The following is a 15,785-nucleotide window of genomic DNA, read 5'->3' on the forward strand; positions in this document are numbered from 1 at the left end:
GGGTCGCCTCCGGGGTCAGTTCAGAGTGCGCCGCGGACGCTGCCGCCATGACGCTCGAGGCAAAGTAACTGCGCTTGGCGGGAGCCGGGATTGGGGCTTTTCGCCGCGGAGTCGGAGACGATGCCTAAAGCCTGCTCGGCCGTTAACTGCCCCAACCGGGACACGCGGGAGAACCGGGCCAAGGGCCTCTCATTCCACAGGTTTGCATCTGAATAGAGTAACGGGGCCTCCTCATGGAGAGTGTGGCTGGTTCTAAGCCTATTAGGGGCGGGGGCGGGGCTTTGGCTAACAAGGGGCGGGGTCTGGGCGGGGCCCGGTGTGAGGTTGTGGGCGGGGCTTTGTGTCACTCGGTGTCGTCACCTGCACCATCAGCCCATGTGGGGAAAGTCAGTGGGATTTATAGTTTCCCATCTTTTCCTCCTCCAGCTTCCCCAAAGCCCACGAACTGAGGAAGAAGTGGATGCTGGCTGTGAATCGCATCGAGCCAGGCTCCAGGAAGCTGTGGATCCCAGGCTCAGGTGCCTGCATCTGCTCAGATCATTTCTTCCAGGATGATTTCGAGGTGTATGGAGGACAGAAGAGGCTGAAGGCAGGCGTGATCCCCTCCGTGTTCTCCTTCAAGGTATCCCAGTGCCAGAGAAGGGAGGAGAGTGCTGCCAAGCAGGGCCACCAAGCAGCCAATGTTCTACCATGGTTTAAGGCAGAGTATTAGCCTCCATCTGTGTTTGCTCCCCCAGTGGTGGCCACCAGCTTAGGTGCCTATAAAAGAGGATTCATGGATCTGGACTGCTGTCAGAAGCAGTGATGCTTCTGAATGTCCAGCAGGGGTGCCAACTTGAATTAAATATCGTGGGGGCCCAGGTAAACCCCGCCCTGCATAATCGATCACATGACACAGTGCACACACACCATTTGAATGGAAATGCCCATCAACTTTGTGGGGGCCTGGCCCCCTTAAATATTTTATTGTGGGGGCCAAAGCCCCCGCAGCCCCTAGGAGTTGGCTCCTGCGATGCCCAGTTGTATAGAAGCCATATGCTCCCACAAATTCTTAAAGACTACAAGTGAGGGATGAGTGTCCAAATTCCCTCCCACTGATATTTTTTTCTGCACAGACAAGTGTATATCTAAAATATCAGAAAGCATTTCTACATTTGATCACCCACCCACAGTCTGAAGAGGCACAGTCAGCTAACGGTCGTGTTTTAACACGAGGATTTAGATAATCGTATTTCCCACTTTGCTTTTAAAAGTATCAGTTGTAACTAATCATGATGGTCATAGGCCAGCTCCAACTGTCTCTGAATTGCCATTTACTGGGGGCGACGGGGTGGTTTTTGCCCTCATGTTGGGCTTCCCAGAGGCATCTGGTTGGTAACTGGGAAACAAGATGTTGGTCTCAAGCAGGGATGGAGAACCTCAGGCCTGGGGACCAAACACAGTCCTCCTGGCCTCTCTCTCTGGCACTTGGAACTCTTCCCTTCACACCCTGAATATTGTTGCCTAGTTGAACTAATGATGTGTCTTGCTTGTCTGGATGGAAGATAAAGAGGGGTGTATGATGTACCGTATTTTTCGCCCTATAGGACACACTTTTTCCGCTCCAAAAATGAAGGGGAAATCTGGGTGCGTCCTATGGGGCGAATGCAGGCTTTCGCTGAAGCTTGGAGAGGCTTCAGGAACACATCTGCAGGGCTGTCTACACATCTGGAGAGGCTTCAGGAACTCCCGCAGGGCTGTCTAGGCTGTGGATAGCAGCCTGCTTCCCAGAGCGCTGGGCGCGCTGAAAGCACAGTGCCCGGCGCTTCGGGAACACATCCGCAGCCTGCTTCCCAGAGCGCCGGGCGCGCTGAAAGCAGAGCGCCTGGCGCTTCGGGAACACATCCGCAGCCTAGGCAGCCCTGCGGGAGTTCCCCGCAGGGCTCCCCACGCTGCCCTGAAGCAGAGCGCCCCTCGCGCCGGACAGACATCCGCAGCGTGTTGGAGCCCTGGGGAGTTCCCCGCAGGGCTCCCCACGCTGCGGATAGCAGCCTGGTCTAAACAGCCCTTTGATATGATTCAGCAGGGCTTTAAACTTTAACATGCTGGTCATGTGTTCTTGTCGCTAATTGCTACTCTTCTTTCTGTGTGTCTTGATGTTCTTGCTCATGATCCAAGCCATTCTGCCTTATTTCATGGGGTAATAAGGGTTTCTTTTACCAAGGCAGACAAGACTGCAAGCGGTCATAATAAAAAAAAGTGCTGCTGACACTATGTTGGTACACTTGAAGATTATCTCACACCAATTCATGTTGTTGCCCTTGCTCTGTTCCCAGCAACAAGTAGCCTCAAAGTTTGGAGAAGTGTTTGATTCCCTCTCCCAGCACTGTAGTGCATCAACAGCATGAACCACTGGGGGGAGCCATATTATTATACAATATATGCTGTGTGGTGGAGGACATGTGAGGTGCTTGGAGTAAGAAGATACCAGAAACTTAAGGGCACAATCCTACAGTGAAGATTATTATTATTATCATCATTTATTCAGTTTATATAACACCCTTTATCCAAAGATCCCAGGGTGGTGTACAACATCAAGAACATATTTCACAGAGCATAATAATAAAAAACAATGCAGAACATACCGTAATTATAGATGCATGCAAATAAAATATTCACAATAACAGTCCCTGCCACAAACACACTTAGCAAGCCATTGATTATTTAATGGCTGAAGGCCTGGATAAAGAGGAATGTATTTAGGCTTGGCGCCTAAATACATATAATGATGGTGGCAGGTGAGCCTTTCTGGGGAGAGCATTCCACAGATGAGGAGCCACCACAGAAAAGGCCCGCTCTCTGCTGGTTGAGGGGCTGCAGGGTTTAGCAGAAGCCCTGCTGCACTTTTCTAACAAACCAGGGCTTCTCCTGCAACCCTTGTGCTCCTAGTACCTATAATTGGATGTTGGGGCTAGGAGGGGTGAGTGGGAGGCCCAATGCCCCATTGGTGGGCATCCTTCACTATTACATTTATATCCTGCCTTTTCTCCAGGAGTTCAAGGTAGTATACACGGTTGTCCCCATCTCCATTTCACTATTGCAACACACTTGTACAGTAGGTTAGGCCAAGAGATTGTGACTAGCGCAAAGTCACCCTGTGCACTTCATATCCGAGTGGGGACTTGAACTCCGTTCTTCCAGGTCCTAGTCCAATACTCTCCCTACTATGCCACACTGGCTCTCATTCCAGGCATAGTCCTTAACTGGTGGGCTTTAGGATGTTTCTAGGGGCAGTGAGTTTGTGTCTGTTGTGTTTATACTGCTTTTGGTGTTTCTGTGCTGTGTGTTCCACACCACACTGTTTCAGGTTGAGCTTGCATTGGGTGTGGCAGCTATTCAGCCAACATAATGGTGACTTATCTACTGCCTCCTTGGCATAGCACGAGAATAGGATTGTTCTGTAAATACACTTCCTACCCCCCTGCACATTATCTAGTTGCGCTGTTCATTTCTATGCTTCTGGAAGATTTGCTTGTAATAAAATGTCATCGTCGTCCCCCCCCCTATTTCCTCTTTATGTCACAGAGTCACTCCATATTTCATTGCTGTAGGGTAGGAAGGTTTTAACAGTAAAATTATATTAACACACAGGAAGAATGGAGTTTATATTATCTATTATTTCCATTGTATTCAACTTTTCTATATCACCTTGAGCATTAATTCAAAACGTGTTGACTGACCAATTTATGCGTATTTCAGGGTATCTATGTTTCTATTTCTTTTTTAGAGTTCCTCTAACTTGATCCATATTTTAGTTTCCTCCAGGTTGCTTATTAGGTTTACATAACAGGGGGGGAGGGACATCTAGAGGCTTGGGGTTTTGTTTTTTTAACACTGGAGTGCTTTGTGGGGAACCCTGCAATATGCAAACCCACACATGATTGCTCGGCAGACAATGGCCACTTTGTGTAACATTTCACTGAGTTTGCACCACACCCTGGTTGCAGTGTTTCCATTTCTGCTTGCAAGTTCAGGCAGAATCTATTCAAGTTTAAGAAATTTCAGGTCTCACTGATTTCATGGCCTCAGCTCTGTATACCTAAAAGAGCAGCTTCGCCCCCATTATTCAGCTCTGAGGTCCAGTTCTGAGGGCCTTCAGGTGGTTCCCTCATTGTGAGAAGTGAGGTTACACGGAACCAGGCAGAGGGCCTTCTCAGTAGTGGCACTCGCCCTGTTGAACGCCCCCACATCAGATGTCAAAGAAATGAACAATTACACAACTTTCCGAATACAGCCCTGTATCAGGAAGTTTTTAAAGTTTGATGTCTCACTGTGTTTTTATATTATGTTGGAAGATGCCCAGAGTGTCTGGAGCAAGCCAGTTGGATGTCTGCGGTTTAAGTAATAAAATAATAATAATAATAATAATAATAATAATAATAATAATATTCAGTGGGAGAGAATTTCATTGCAATTTGATACTGCAGTTACAGTAGCTGAGTGGGCCTGGGTTGCTTCTCAGCTCCATGCCCTATTCTGGAGTGGGGAATTGGCTGTGGTCAGAAGACTTGAGGGTCCTTATGTTCCCCACCACCCAGGGGCCAACTTTAACGGGTGGATGGGGTTGCCCACCTGTCAGTCAGCCAACATCACAATAATGCCAGGTGGCCCATCTTCCTTTGACCTGCACAGCTTGAAATCAAACCATGTGGACAAGGGCGCAGTACTTTGTAGGTGCCTGCAATCAGCTGCTTTGCAAGCAAGACCATTTTTGGCCCAGTTTTGTCTTCGCTTGCCTGACACCTGATGACATATATGACATCCAGTGTAGGACAGATGGGCATGGATTGACCAAAATGCCTTCGCAGGCCAAATGGGGGAGCCTGGTGGGCCTAAATAATATTGCAGGCTGGAGAGCCCCCACTACTGCTGCTGTGTCTTAGCTGGAAAATTCCTCATCAGAGGATGACCCGGAACCCCCAGTACTAAGCAAAGCCCCAGACCTGACTAGATCTGGGGAGATGAGTAAGTTGGGACTCTTGGACAAGGCCGCTGTGGGGCTGTTGGCACAGTGGGAGAGTTTGGCCTCAGAAGCTAAGGCTGGATGGACCCTGAGCTTGTAGGAGCAACGATGTTTTAAACAGCAAATGGAAACCTGTCCGTAAAGGGAAGTACCAGACTTGGGAGTCCAGGTCTTTCATTGACAACAGCTCATGAAACTCAGCTGGACCCCTGGGTGTGGTTCCGGTAGCTCCAGCTCAAAGGCCTCAGTACCAGGCTGGAACACTTCTTGCCTGGACCTTGAACTGCCCCTCAACTTGCCTCTTTCCGGCACCACTTGGGATCGGCTCTTTATGTGCTATGGGAACAACATGAGTGCTGTGTTGGGTGGGATCTTCTTCCTTTCCTTTGCGTGTTTTGGCTACAAAATTGTGTTTGAGAGCAGCAAGAGGAGTCTTGAACCCCTGTTTATAGGGATGTTTTGGGGCTTCCAGCAGCAGAGTTACTGCTGGTTTTGCATGTTGTGATGAAGGGGCATCTGATCTTTGTGTGCATATGTGAGTCATTAAGAATTCGTAGGCTCCCTCCATTTGTGGGCACCATCACCTATAGTCCCTGATTGGTGGGCTTTGGCAGAGTTTCTTAGTACTGTAGTAGGAATTGTGGGGGAGGGCGGTCTGCTGTTTTTATACCATTTCAATGTTTTCTGAGTTGTGTGTTTTCCTCAGATATAATGGCTGGTCTCCTGGTACAGTAGCCAGATATCTCTCCTCCTCTTCCTAGAGTATTTACAGTATAAGATTGCTACCTCATTCAAGGGTAGCATTCAACTAAGTTTTACTCAGAGTAGACCCATTGAACTTAATGGCCCTAACTGAGTCATGTTTATTCATTTCAGTGGGTCTGCTCTGAGTAAAGCTTCGTCAACTACCACCTTAAACATTTAGTTGTTAGCTGGGATGTGTCCATGTGATTGCATGTTGACACAAGTTAGCATTCTACACTCTTACCTTACAGATAAGTCTATCCTGGATGCACATCTTTGTAGGATCTGAGATTGGTATAGCCCAATGAATAAAGATGGAAGAGAGTTGAACTGAGGTTTTGTTCCTGTCTCTCACTTATTTAAAGCAGAAAGGTCTCGATTTGTCTGTAGCTTGTAAGGCAGAGGTAGGGATGTTGTTAGATACAATTCCCATCATCTCTGTTGGATTCACAACAGCATTGGAACATCATGTTTTCTGTCCTTGCTATGACATTTAAAAAGGGGGAAAAAGACTATGTGTCCCTCACTCTTTATATCCACTTCATAATTCTTTGTGTTTGCTTCATATCTAATCTTTTTTCCACGCTTCCATGGTGTAGGGAGGTGTTTTTCTGGAAGTATTGCTGATCCAATCTAAAAGAATCTCTGCACAGAATAACGTTTTGGTTTTGCCACAAGAGGGAACATCAGATTTGGCTGCAATGTGGGACCTTTCCCCCACTCTCCCCCTTTATTACTGGTTGTATTCATCAGTGCATAGGCTGCCCAAAACGTAGCTCCCTGGGGCTCTCTGTCCTGTGTTTCCTGTGTTTTCTTTCAGAATGGGTGATCTGTGTGCCTCTGAAGCTGCAACATAGGCACACTGCTCTTAACTGCCAAGTGTTTGTTTCAGGAGAGTGCCCTGCCTCCTTGTCTTCAGTCCCTGAATAATGCAAGCACTGTCCACGAAAAGTTTCAGTATGTACAGCTGTTGTTAAATGTCATGCTACGGCAGGAACAAAATGTCCAAGAGGGTAGGGTATCCTGGGTTACATTAAGATTTGAAGCAAGTCCCTAGCAGCATGTGGCTTGTTACTCTTTGAAGCAAGATGCTGGGCTAGGTAGATCTCCTTTGTGGATTGAGGCAGAAGATCTTGCGCTACCTATGGCAATTGAAAGCTTTCATCTTGGGTCATAGAAGGCAGAAGGAAATGACAAACACAGAAGATGGCCAGGGGTGGGGGTGGGAAGCACCCCAAAAGAAGTGATTTTATCCAGATGCAGCCTACCTGGCTGGACATGGCTTCAGGCTTCAAAGTGGCCTGTTTTGTAATCCTTCTCACTGAAGGAGAACTGAGTTTCGTTTGGTGCCTTTGTAGAACAATCACAGGCCTCTTAAAGAACTAGGCAGATGCAAAATGCTTTCTAAATGGCATAGTCTTATTTGGTACTGTTTGGACTTTCTGAGGGGGTTTCTCTCAGCCTTGATATCTTGCTCACATCTGGGAGAGGCCTGGGTTACTGCATGAAGAAAGCAATGGTTTCTGGGATCCTCAACATCTGGTTTGGATTAGTGAGGTAACCGCAACATCCTGTGAGAAGGCCCTGGTGTAATAACTGGATTTGCTACCTCAGTCCAAAAAATGAGCGCCTGGGGAGAGTGCACCCTCCTTGCCTCTTTCCAAAAGTTGAAATAAATTCATTTGTATGGAAAGTCATTTGAATTTTTTATAGCCAAAGTGGTGGGGAAATGACATTGCACAACTCACAGAAGCAAACTAACTTCCCAGAGGCTTGTCTCTTGTCCTTCTTGGTGCGAGTCATGCTGTTCTAGAGGGGAAAGAGTTGTGGTACAGGAACAACAAGGCTGGTTCTCGTCCCTAAATCTTACCCAGGTCCCTCAAATGCCTCATAATTTCTGTCAGCATTCCTAGTCTCTGACAATACAGAGCTGCAGAGGTGGATGCTTCCGATCCCATCCCCTGGTTTTCTGTGAAGGCAGCAGAAATGTAAGAATTGCTGGCATTAGGGATCTTTGTCTTCCTCGTACAGGACAGGAAAGGCTTCCTGCTAGTGACTCTTCCCTGGTCAGGAAAGCTGTAGTGCAGCTCACCTTGGCAGCTTAGCTGGGCTTTTTAATTATCTGCCTTGCTCAGCAATTTGGGCCATGCTGAGGGATTTCTGAGCTGCAGCTTGGTTCTCATTTACTAACCTCAAGGGCTCTCCTACTAGATCTCCTTTGTCCCTAAAATATGTGCTACCTCAAGTTCTGGTCCAATCTAAAACCTGCAACCTCTAAGGGTTGACTCCAACTAAATTCTGCTTGGTGTAGGCCCATTAAAATTAATGAACCCAAGTTAGTCATGTCTGTTAGTTTCAGAGGGTCTTCTCTGCATAGGAATAAGATTTGATACAGCCTCACTTTTCCATGGTACTTTCCCCTTCTCATTCAGCAGTGTTAGGAAACCTCAGGTTTGAGGGTGAATGTGGCTCTCTAGGCTTTTCTTTCAGGCCCTCATGACTCTCACTAGGCCACACCCTTCATTGTCCCTGTTCTGTGCCCTCCTTGAGAACTGTTGCCTGGCTGGAAGATGTCTGTGATGATGCCTTTTGCTTGTGTGAATGGAAAGAAGTGTGTATGTGGGTGTCAGGGAGTACAGATTGTTATGACTTTTGCATGACTAGGATGTAGCCTATGGTACTAAGATCAGAGTCCCATCCGCTGCCCCACCCAATTTTGCCCTGACCTCCTCCATGGCCTGCATATGGCCCTTGTAAGGTTCTCCATGGGGCAGTGCAGCTCTTGGGCCCAAGTTTCCTCACCCCTGCTGCTCAGGAAGCAATGGCTTCTAAGAACATCCGCTAAATGCAGAAAAATAAGCTGTAGGTGACTGTGTTTATTTTTGAAGACAGTTGAGTAGATAGACGCATTTCCTAGTATGTAATCCACTGAACATAGGTGCGAGAGCGTGAATTGAAAGTGGGAATATGGGAATGAAAAAGGCACGTTGCCAAAAGCAGCAGGATTCAGAATAGGGAGAGGATTTACTTAAACTTGCAAACTTGGGTTGAAGGAAGGAAAATGCAGTAAGGGAGGATGAGAGTTTGGGAATTGCTAGTGGGCCTTGGGGGTGTATGTGTAAAGGGAATGGAAGAGACGAACTGTGGTTCATCAGCTTTTTGCTCAGTAATAGCAGAAACTGGAAAGCTGAAGAAGTGCCAACACATTTTATGAGTCTCTGATTCAGCTGCTCGGACAAAGGGTCATATAGTGAAAAAGGAGCCACAAAAGAACTTCTTTATCCAGATACCTGCTAGGACAGACCGTTTGTTGGCAATAGAAGGGGTGTCCAGATGATAGCCTGACATGAAATATAGTATGTAGAAATGGAAGACAGGAACAAGGAAGGGATTGCTGTACTGGGAGCAATACTCAGTGGGGAAATCTAGTTATTAAAGTGCTTAAATGTATGTTAAGTGTTGTACAGTAGTCAATATATTGGCACCCTGCCAAAATTAGCTCACACTTCAACAGAGGGACAAGACACAGAAGGATCAGGGAATAGGAGGAATAAGGTGGTCAGGCAAATGCACCAAATTCAGGGACACTTTAAGTAGCAGTAGTTTTTGAGTTATTTATTTTTTAATTATATATATATATATATATATTTGCTTTCGTAGATTTTCACGGGTACAGGAATGCAGGTTTTGGTGTCCTCGGGTGTCTTCCCGTGTAAAAGTTGGGGTGTCTAGGCGACGTTTCGACGAGGTCTCACTCGTCATCTTCAGGCTGGTGCTTTCGGCTTCTTGTTACTGGAACAGAGCAGGATCTCAGTGTTTGAGTTCCTATAAATACTGTTGAGGAGGTGTGGTGTATAGCCTCCAATGTTCTGGGCAGAGAGGAGGTTCCCAGGCTAGTGTGCCTTTTCTTCTTTTGTTCCTTAATTACTTGAGGGATATCTTGAGTGATTTCTTGAGTGATTTCCTGAATCCCACTTAGGTGGGTCATTAGGTGTGGATTAGTTGCTAAAGCCTTCGTGTCTTGAACTCTTGAACTTTGTGAAGAGTTTTTCTGAGAAGATGGCTGTACTGCACTTGGTTGTGCTCTGGCTTGGCTTCGTGTATAGGGGCGAGCTGTGGTTTTGTGGCCTGTGCCAGCCAGATCTGTGTAGGGATTGCAGGGGGGTGCAGCATCCGGAGGTGCCACCCTGGTTTGGCTACTGGATGGTGTCTGTAATTTATCTGTGGAGAGGGTCTGGGTTTGGGTCTGGTGTGGTTGATTGGTGATGGCGTTCTGTGTGCCTCTGGATCTGGTGTCAGATTTTGTGGGGAGGGCTAATTTCCAGATGTCTGGCAAGCGGGATGTGTCGTCACGCTTGTTCATGTTGTGAGGGTGTTTCTCTATCTCGATGGCTTCCATGATTATTCTCTTGTGGTGATGTTCCATGTTAAAGAGCAATTTGGAATCTGCAAAATTAATTTCGTGTCCTGTTTCTTTCATGTGTTGGAAAAGAGAGGAAGTTTTTTCTTCTTTTTTGACGGCATTCTTGTGTTCTGCGATACGTGCATTTATTCGTCTGTTTGTTTGTCCAATGTACGTGGCTGGGCAGACTTTGCAGGGTATTTCATAGACCCCTTGGTTTTCCAACTGAATTTTATCCTTGGGGTTTCTGAGGATATTGGCTATTTTTTGGTTGGTGCAAAAGGCTGTTTTGATATTGTGTTTATGGAGGATTTTGCTAATTTTATCTGTAGTGCCCTTGATATAAGGAAGGAGGGCTATGCCATTGTTTTCTTCTGTGTCTTGGTTTTTGGGGGGTGTTTCTTTTTGGATTAGCTTCGTAACCCTGTTTTGCTGGTATCCATTGGCAATTAACACATTTGAGAGATTCTGTAACTCAGTTGTCAAGTGGTCTTCGTCAGCCAGGCGTTTGGTTCTGGAGATGAGAGTCTTGGCTACGGAGTTTATTTGTGCAGGGTGGTGGTGTGATTGTGCATGTAAGTAGCGGTTGGTGTGTGTTTTTTTCCGGTAGATAGTGTGTCCTAGGGAGCCATCAGGTTTTTTGTAGATTAGGACGTCAAGGAAGGGAAGTTGGTTGTTGGCTTCTATTTCCATAGTGAATTGTATTTTGGGGTGTAGGCTGTTGAGACCTCACACAAGACAGACACACACACCAACAAACTCCACAAACTAGAGAAACGCCAGAAGCCCAGCCACCCTCCACAACAACCCATGAAACAAACAGTACATAACATATCAGACAGGATCCTCACCTCAACTGAAACCAAAGTACTCTCCAAAGGTTTCAACTTTGCAGTCGCCCCGAGACGCATCCCCACGGAAAACATCATATGCGGAGTCGAAGCTAGCCTAACCAAAATCAATCCAGATGAAGCCAATAAAATCAGACTTGAAGTCACCAACATCCTCTGCTCCAGCAAACCACCCAGAAGCAATTTACACAAAGAAGAACAGAAAGCACTCACCAACCTGAGGAAAGACAACAACATAATCATTCTCCCAGCAGACAAAGGTAATGCCACTGTTGTGATGAACACATCGGACTACCAAGCAAAACTATCAAATCTACTCCAAGACCCTACCTACCAACCTATAAAAACAGATCCCACCACCTATCTGGAAAAAACCACCAAATCCAAAATAAAAGCCTCTCCTATCAGTGAAGAAATCCAGCTAAGAATCATCCCCAGAGAAAAATCATCCAGATGCCCCAAACTCTACGGCCTCCCCAAGATACACAAAGAAGGAACACCACTCAGACCAATAGTCAGCTCCATAGGCTCACCTCTACAAAATCTCGCTAAATTTCTCGCCAAGCAACTTCAGCCCTATGCAGAATCCATCTCTTCACACGTTCCAAACTCCTTCCAGTTCATAGAAACAATAAAGAAGCAAAACCTACAACCCAATGACCTACTTGTGAGCTTCGATGTTGTATCTCTCTTCACACAAGTGCCCATTAATGAAGCCTTGACAGCCATTCAAAACAAATACAATCCCCCCGAATACATCTTGGACCTGACCAACCACTGCCTAACCAACACGTACTTCATCCACAATGGACAAAGATACAAACAGATAGAAGGAGCACCTATGGGATCACCCCTCTCACCGGTCATCGCTAACCTGTACATGGAACACTTTGAAACCAATGCTTTAGACAAGTCAGAACACAAACCCAAACTTTGGCTCAGATATGTTGACGACACCTTTGTAATTTGGCCACACGGGAAGGAAAAACTGGATAGCTTCCTCACACATCTCAACAGCCTACACCCCAAAATACAATTCACTATGGAAATAGAAGCCAACAACCAACTTCCCTTCCTTGACGTCCTAATCTACAAAAAACCTGATGGCTCCCTAGGACACACTATCTACCGGAAAAAAACACACACCAACCGCTACTTACATGCACAATCACACCACCACCCTGCACAAATAAACTCCGTAGCCAAGACTCTCATCTCCAGAACCAAACGCCTGGCTGACGAAGACCACTTGACAACTGAGTTACAGAATCTCTCAAATGTGTTAATTGCCAATGGATACCAGCAAAACAGGGTTACGAAGCTAATCCAAAAAGAAACACCCCCCAAAAACCAAGACACAGAAGAAAACAATGGCATAGCCCTCCTTCCTTATATCAAGGGCACTACAGATAAAATTAGCAAAATCCTCCATAAACACAATATCAAAACAGCCTTTTGCACCAACCAAAAAATAGCCAATATCCTCAGAAACCCCAAGGATAAAATTCAGTTGGAAAACCAAGGGGTCTATGAAATACCCTGCAAAGTCTGCCCAGCCACGTACATTGGACAAACAAACAGACGAATAAATGCACGTATCGCAGAACACAAGAATGCCGTCAAAAAAGAAGAAAAAACTTCCTCTCTTTTCCAACACATGAAAGAAACAGGACACGAAATTAATTTTGCAGATTCCAAATTGCTCTTTAACATGGAACATCACCACAAGAGAATAATCATGGAAGCCATCGAGATAGAGAAACACCCTCACAACATGAACAAGCGTGACGACACATCCCGCTTGCCAGACATCTGGAAATTAGCCCTCCCCACAAAATCTGACACCAGATCCAGAGGCACACAGAACGCCATCACCAATCAACCACACCAGACCCAAACCCAGACCCTCTCCACAGATAAATTACAGACACCATCCAGTAGCCAAACCAGGGTGGCACCTCCGGATGCTGCACCCCCCTGCAATCCCTACACAGATCTGGCTGGCACAGGCCACAAAACCACAGCTCGCCCCTATACACGAAGCCAAGCCAGAGCACAACCAAGTGCAGTACAGCCATCTTCTCAGAAAAACTCTTCACAAAGTTCAAGAGTTCAAGACACGAAGGCTTTAGCAACTAATCCACACCTAATGACCCACCTAAGTGGGATTCAGGAAATCACTCAAGAAATCACTCAAGATATCCCTCAAGTAATTAAGGAACAAAAGAAGAAAAGGCACACTAGCCTGGGAACCTCCTCTCTGCCCAGAACATTGGAGGCTATACACCACACCTCCTCAACAGTATTTATAGGAACTCAAACACTGAGATCCTGCTCTGTTCCAGTAACAAGAAGCCGAAAGCACCAGCCTGAAGATGACGAGTGAGACCTCGTCGAAACGTCGCCTAGACACCCCAACTTTTACACGGGAAGACACCCGAGGACACCAAAACCTGCATTCCTGTACCCGTGAAAATCTACGAAAGCAAATATCTCACCTCTACGGGGAGGAAACCTTCCAGCTGACAAGAACCTACGAGAAACTAGAAATCCGAAGAGCCACCATCTTATGTGATCTCTTGTTCCTACGCAACTGCCGAGACAACAACTTAATTCCCACATGCTTCCAACTTAAATTCCACTCTAAAACCCCAGCCACCGAAAGGATCCTGAAACGAACTGAACTATCTCTAATCAGAAACGAACTACACAAGAAAAGATACCTACTAAACCAAACCAACAAAGATCTACTCACTCTTCACCTCAAACTCTGTAACAAAATCCACCCTGCACTCTGGGACAAATGCAAACAACTAGCCGTCTGGAGAGCTGAAACGGAGACCTCACACAAGACAGACACACACACCAACAAACTCCACAAACTAGAGAAACGCCAGAAGCCCAGCCACCCTCCACAACAACCCATGAAACAAACAGTACATAACATATCAGACAGGATCCTCACCTCAACTGAAACCAAAGTACTCTCCAAAGGTTTCAACTTTGCAGTCGCCCCGAGACGCATCCCCACGGAAAACATCATATGCGGAGTCGAAGCTAGCCTAACCAAAATCAATCCAGATGAAGCCAATAAAATCAGACTTGAAGTCACCAACATCCTCTGCTCCAGCAAACCACCCAGAAGCAATTTACACAAAGAAGAACAGAAAGCACTCACCAACCTGAGGAAAGACAACAACATAATCATTCTCCCAGCAGACAAAGGTAATGCCACTGTTGTGATGAACACATCGGACTACCAAGCAAAACTATCAAATCTACTCCAAGACCCTACCTACCAACCTATAAAAACAGATCCCACCACCTATCTGGAAAAAACCACCAAATCCAAAATAAAAGCCTCTCCTATCAGTGAAGAAATCCAGCTAAGAATCATCCCCAGAGAAAAATCATCCAGATGCCCCAAACTCTACGGCCTCCCCAAGATACACAAAGAAGGAACACCACTCAGACCAATAGTCAGCTCCATAGGCTCACCTCTACAAAATCTCGCTAAATTTCTCGCCAAGCAACTTCAGCCCTATGCAGAATCCATCTCTTCACACGTTCCAAACTCCTTCCAGTTCATAGAAACAATAAAGAAGCAAAACCTACAACCCAATGACCTACTTGTGAGCTTCGATGTTGTATCTCTCTTCACACAAGTGCCCATTAATGAAGCCTTGACAGCCATTCAAAACAAATACAATCCCCCCGAATACATCTTGGACCTGACCAACCACTGCCTAACCAACACGTACTTCATCCACAATGGACAAAGATACAAACAGATAGAAGGAGCACCTATGGGATCACCCCTCTCACCGGTCATCGCTAACCTGTACATGGAACACTTTGAAACCAATGCTTTAGACAAGTCAGAACACAAACCCAAACTTTGGCTCAGATATGTTGACGACACCTTTGTAATTTGGCCACACGGGAAGGAAAAACTGGATAGCTTCCTCACACATCTCAACAGCCTACACCCCAAAATACAATTCACTATGGAAATAGAAGCCAACAACCAACTTCCCTTCCTTGACGTCCTAATCTACAAAAAACCTGATGGCTCCCTAGGACACACTATCTACCGGAAAAAAACACACACCAACCGCTACTTACATGCACAATCACACCACCACCCTGCACAAATAAACTCCGTAGCCAAGACTCTCATCTCCAGAACCAAACGCCTGGCTGACGAAGACCACTTGACAACTGAGTTACAGAATCTCTCAAATGTGTTAATTGCCAATGGATACCAGCAAAACAGGGTTACGAAGCTAATCCAAAAAGAAACACCCCCCAAAAACCAAGACACAGAAGAAAACAATGGCATAGCCCTCCTTCCTTATATCAAGGGCACTACAGATAAAATTAGCAAAATCCTCCATAAACACAATATCAAAACAGCCTTTTGCACCAACCAAAAAATAGCCAATATCCTCAGAAACCCCAAGGATAAAATTCAGTTGGAAAACCAAGGGGTCTATGAAATACCCTGCAAAGTCTGCCCAGCCACGTACATTGGACAAACAAACAGACGAATAAATGCACGTATCGCAGAACACAAGAATGCCGTCAAAAAAGAAGAAAAAACTTCCTCTCTTTTCCAACACATGAAAGAAACAGGACACGAAATTAATTTTGCAGATTCCAAATTGCTCTTTAACATGGAACATCACCACAAGAGAATAATCATGGAAGCCATCGAGATAGAGAAACACCCTCACAACATGAACAAGCGTGACGACACATCCCGCTTGCCAGACATCTGGAAATT

At 46.0% G+C, this 15,785-nt stretch overlaps 1 protein-coding gene across 2 annotated transcripts in view; it reads left to right on the forward strand.

The window, feature by feature from the left end:
* Positions 1-10: 10 nt before the first annotated feature.
* Positions 11-15,785, forward strand: part of THAP9 (THAP domain containing 9) — a 29,981-nt gene continuing 14,206 nt past the window's right edge. Inside the window, exons 1-2 of one of the 2 annotated variants that reach the window (XM_083456666.1) lie at positions 11-200; positions 427-622. In XM_083456666.1, coding sequence (XP_083312792.1) covers positions 121-200; positions 427-622 — 276 coding nt within the window. In that variant the 5' untranslated portion in view covers positions 11-120. The remainder of the gene's footprint in view (positions 201-426; positions 623-15,785) is intronic. The other variant, XM_083456665.1, reaches the window with a different exon arrangement.

This window comes from Podarcis tiliguerta, assembly GCF_965153285.1.
Source record: "Podarcis tiliguerta genome assembly, chromosome: 1".
Lineage (NCBI taxonomy): Eukaryota > Metazoa > Chordata > Lepidosauria > Squamata > Lacertidae > Podarcis > Podarcis tiliguerta.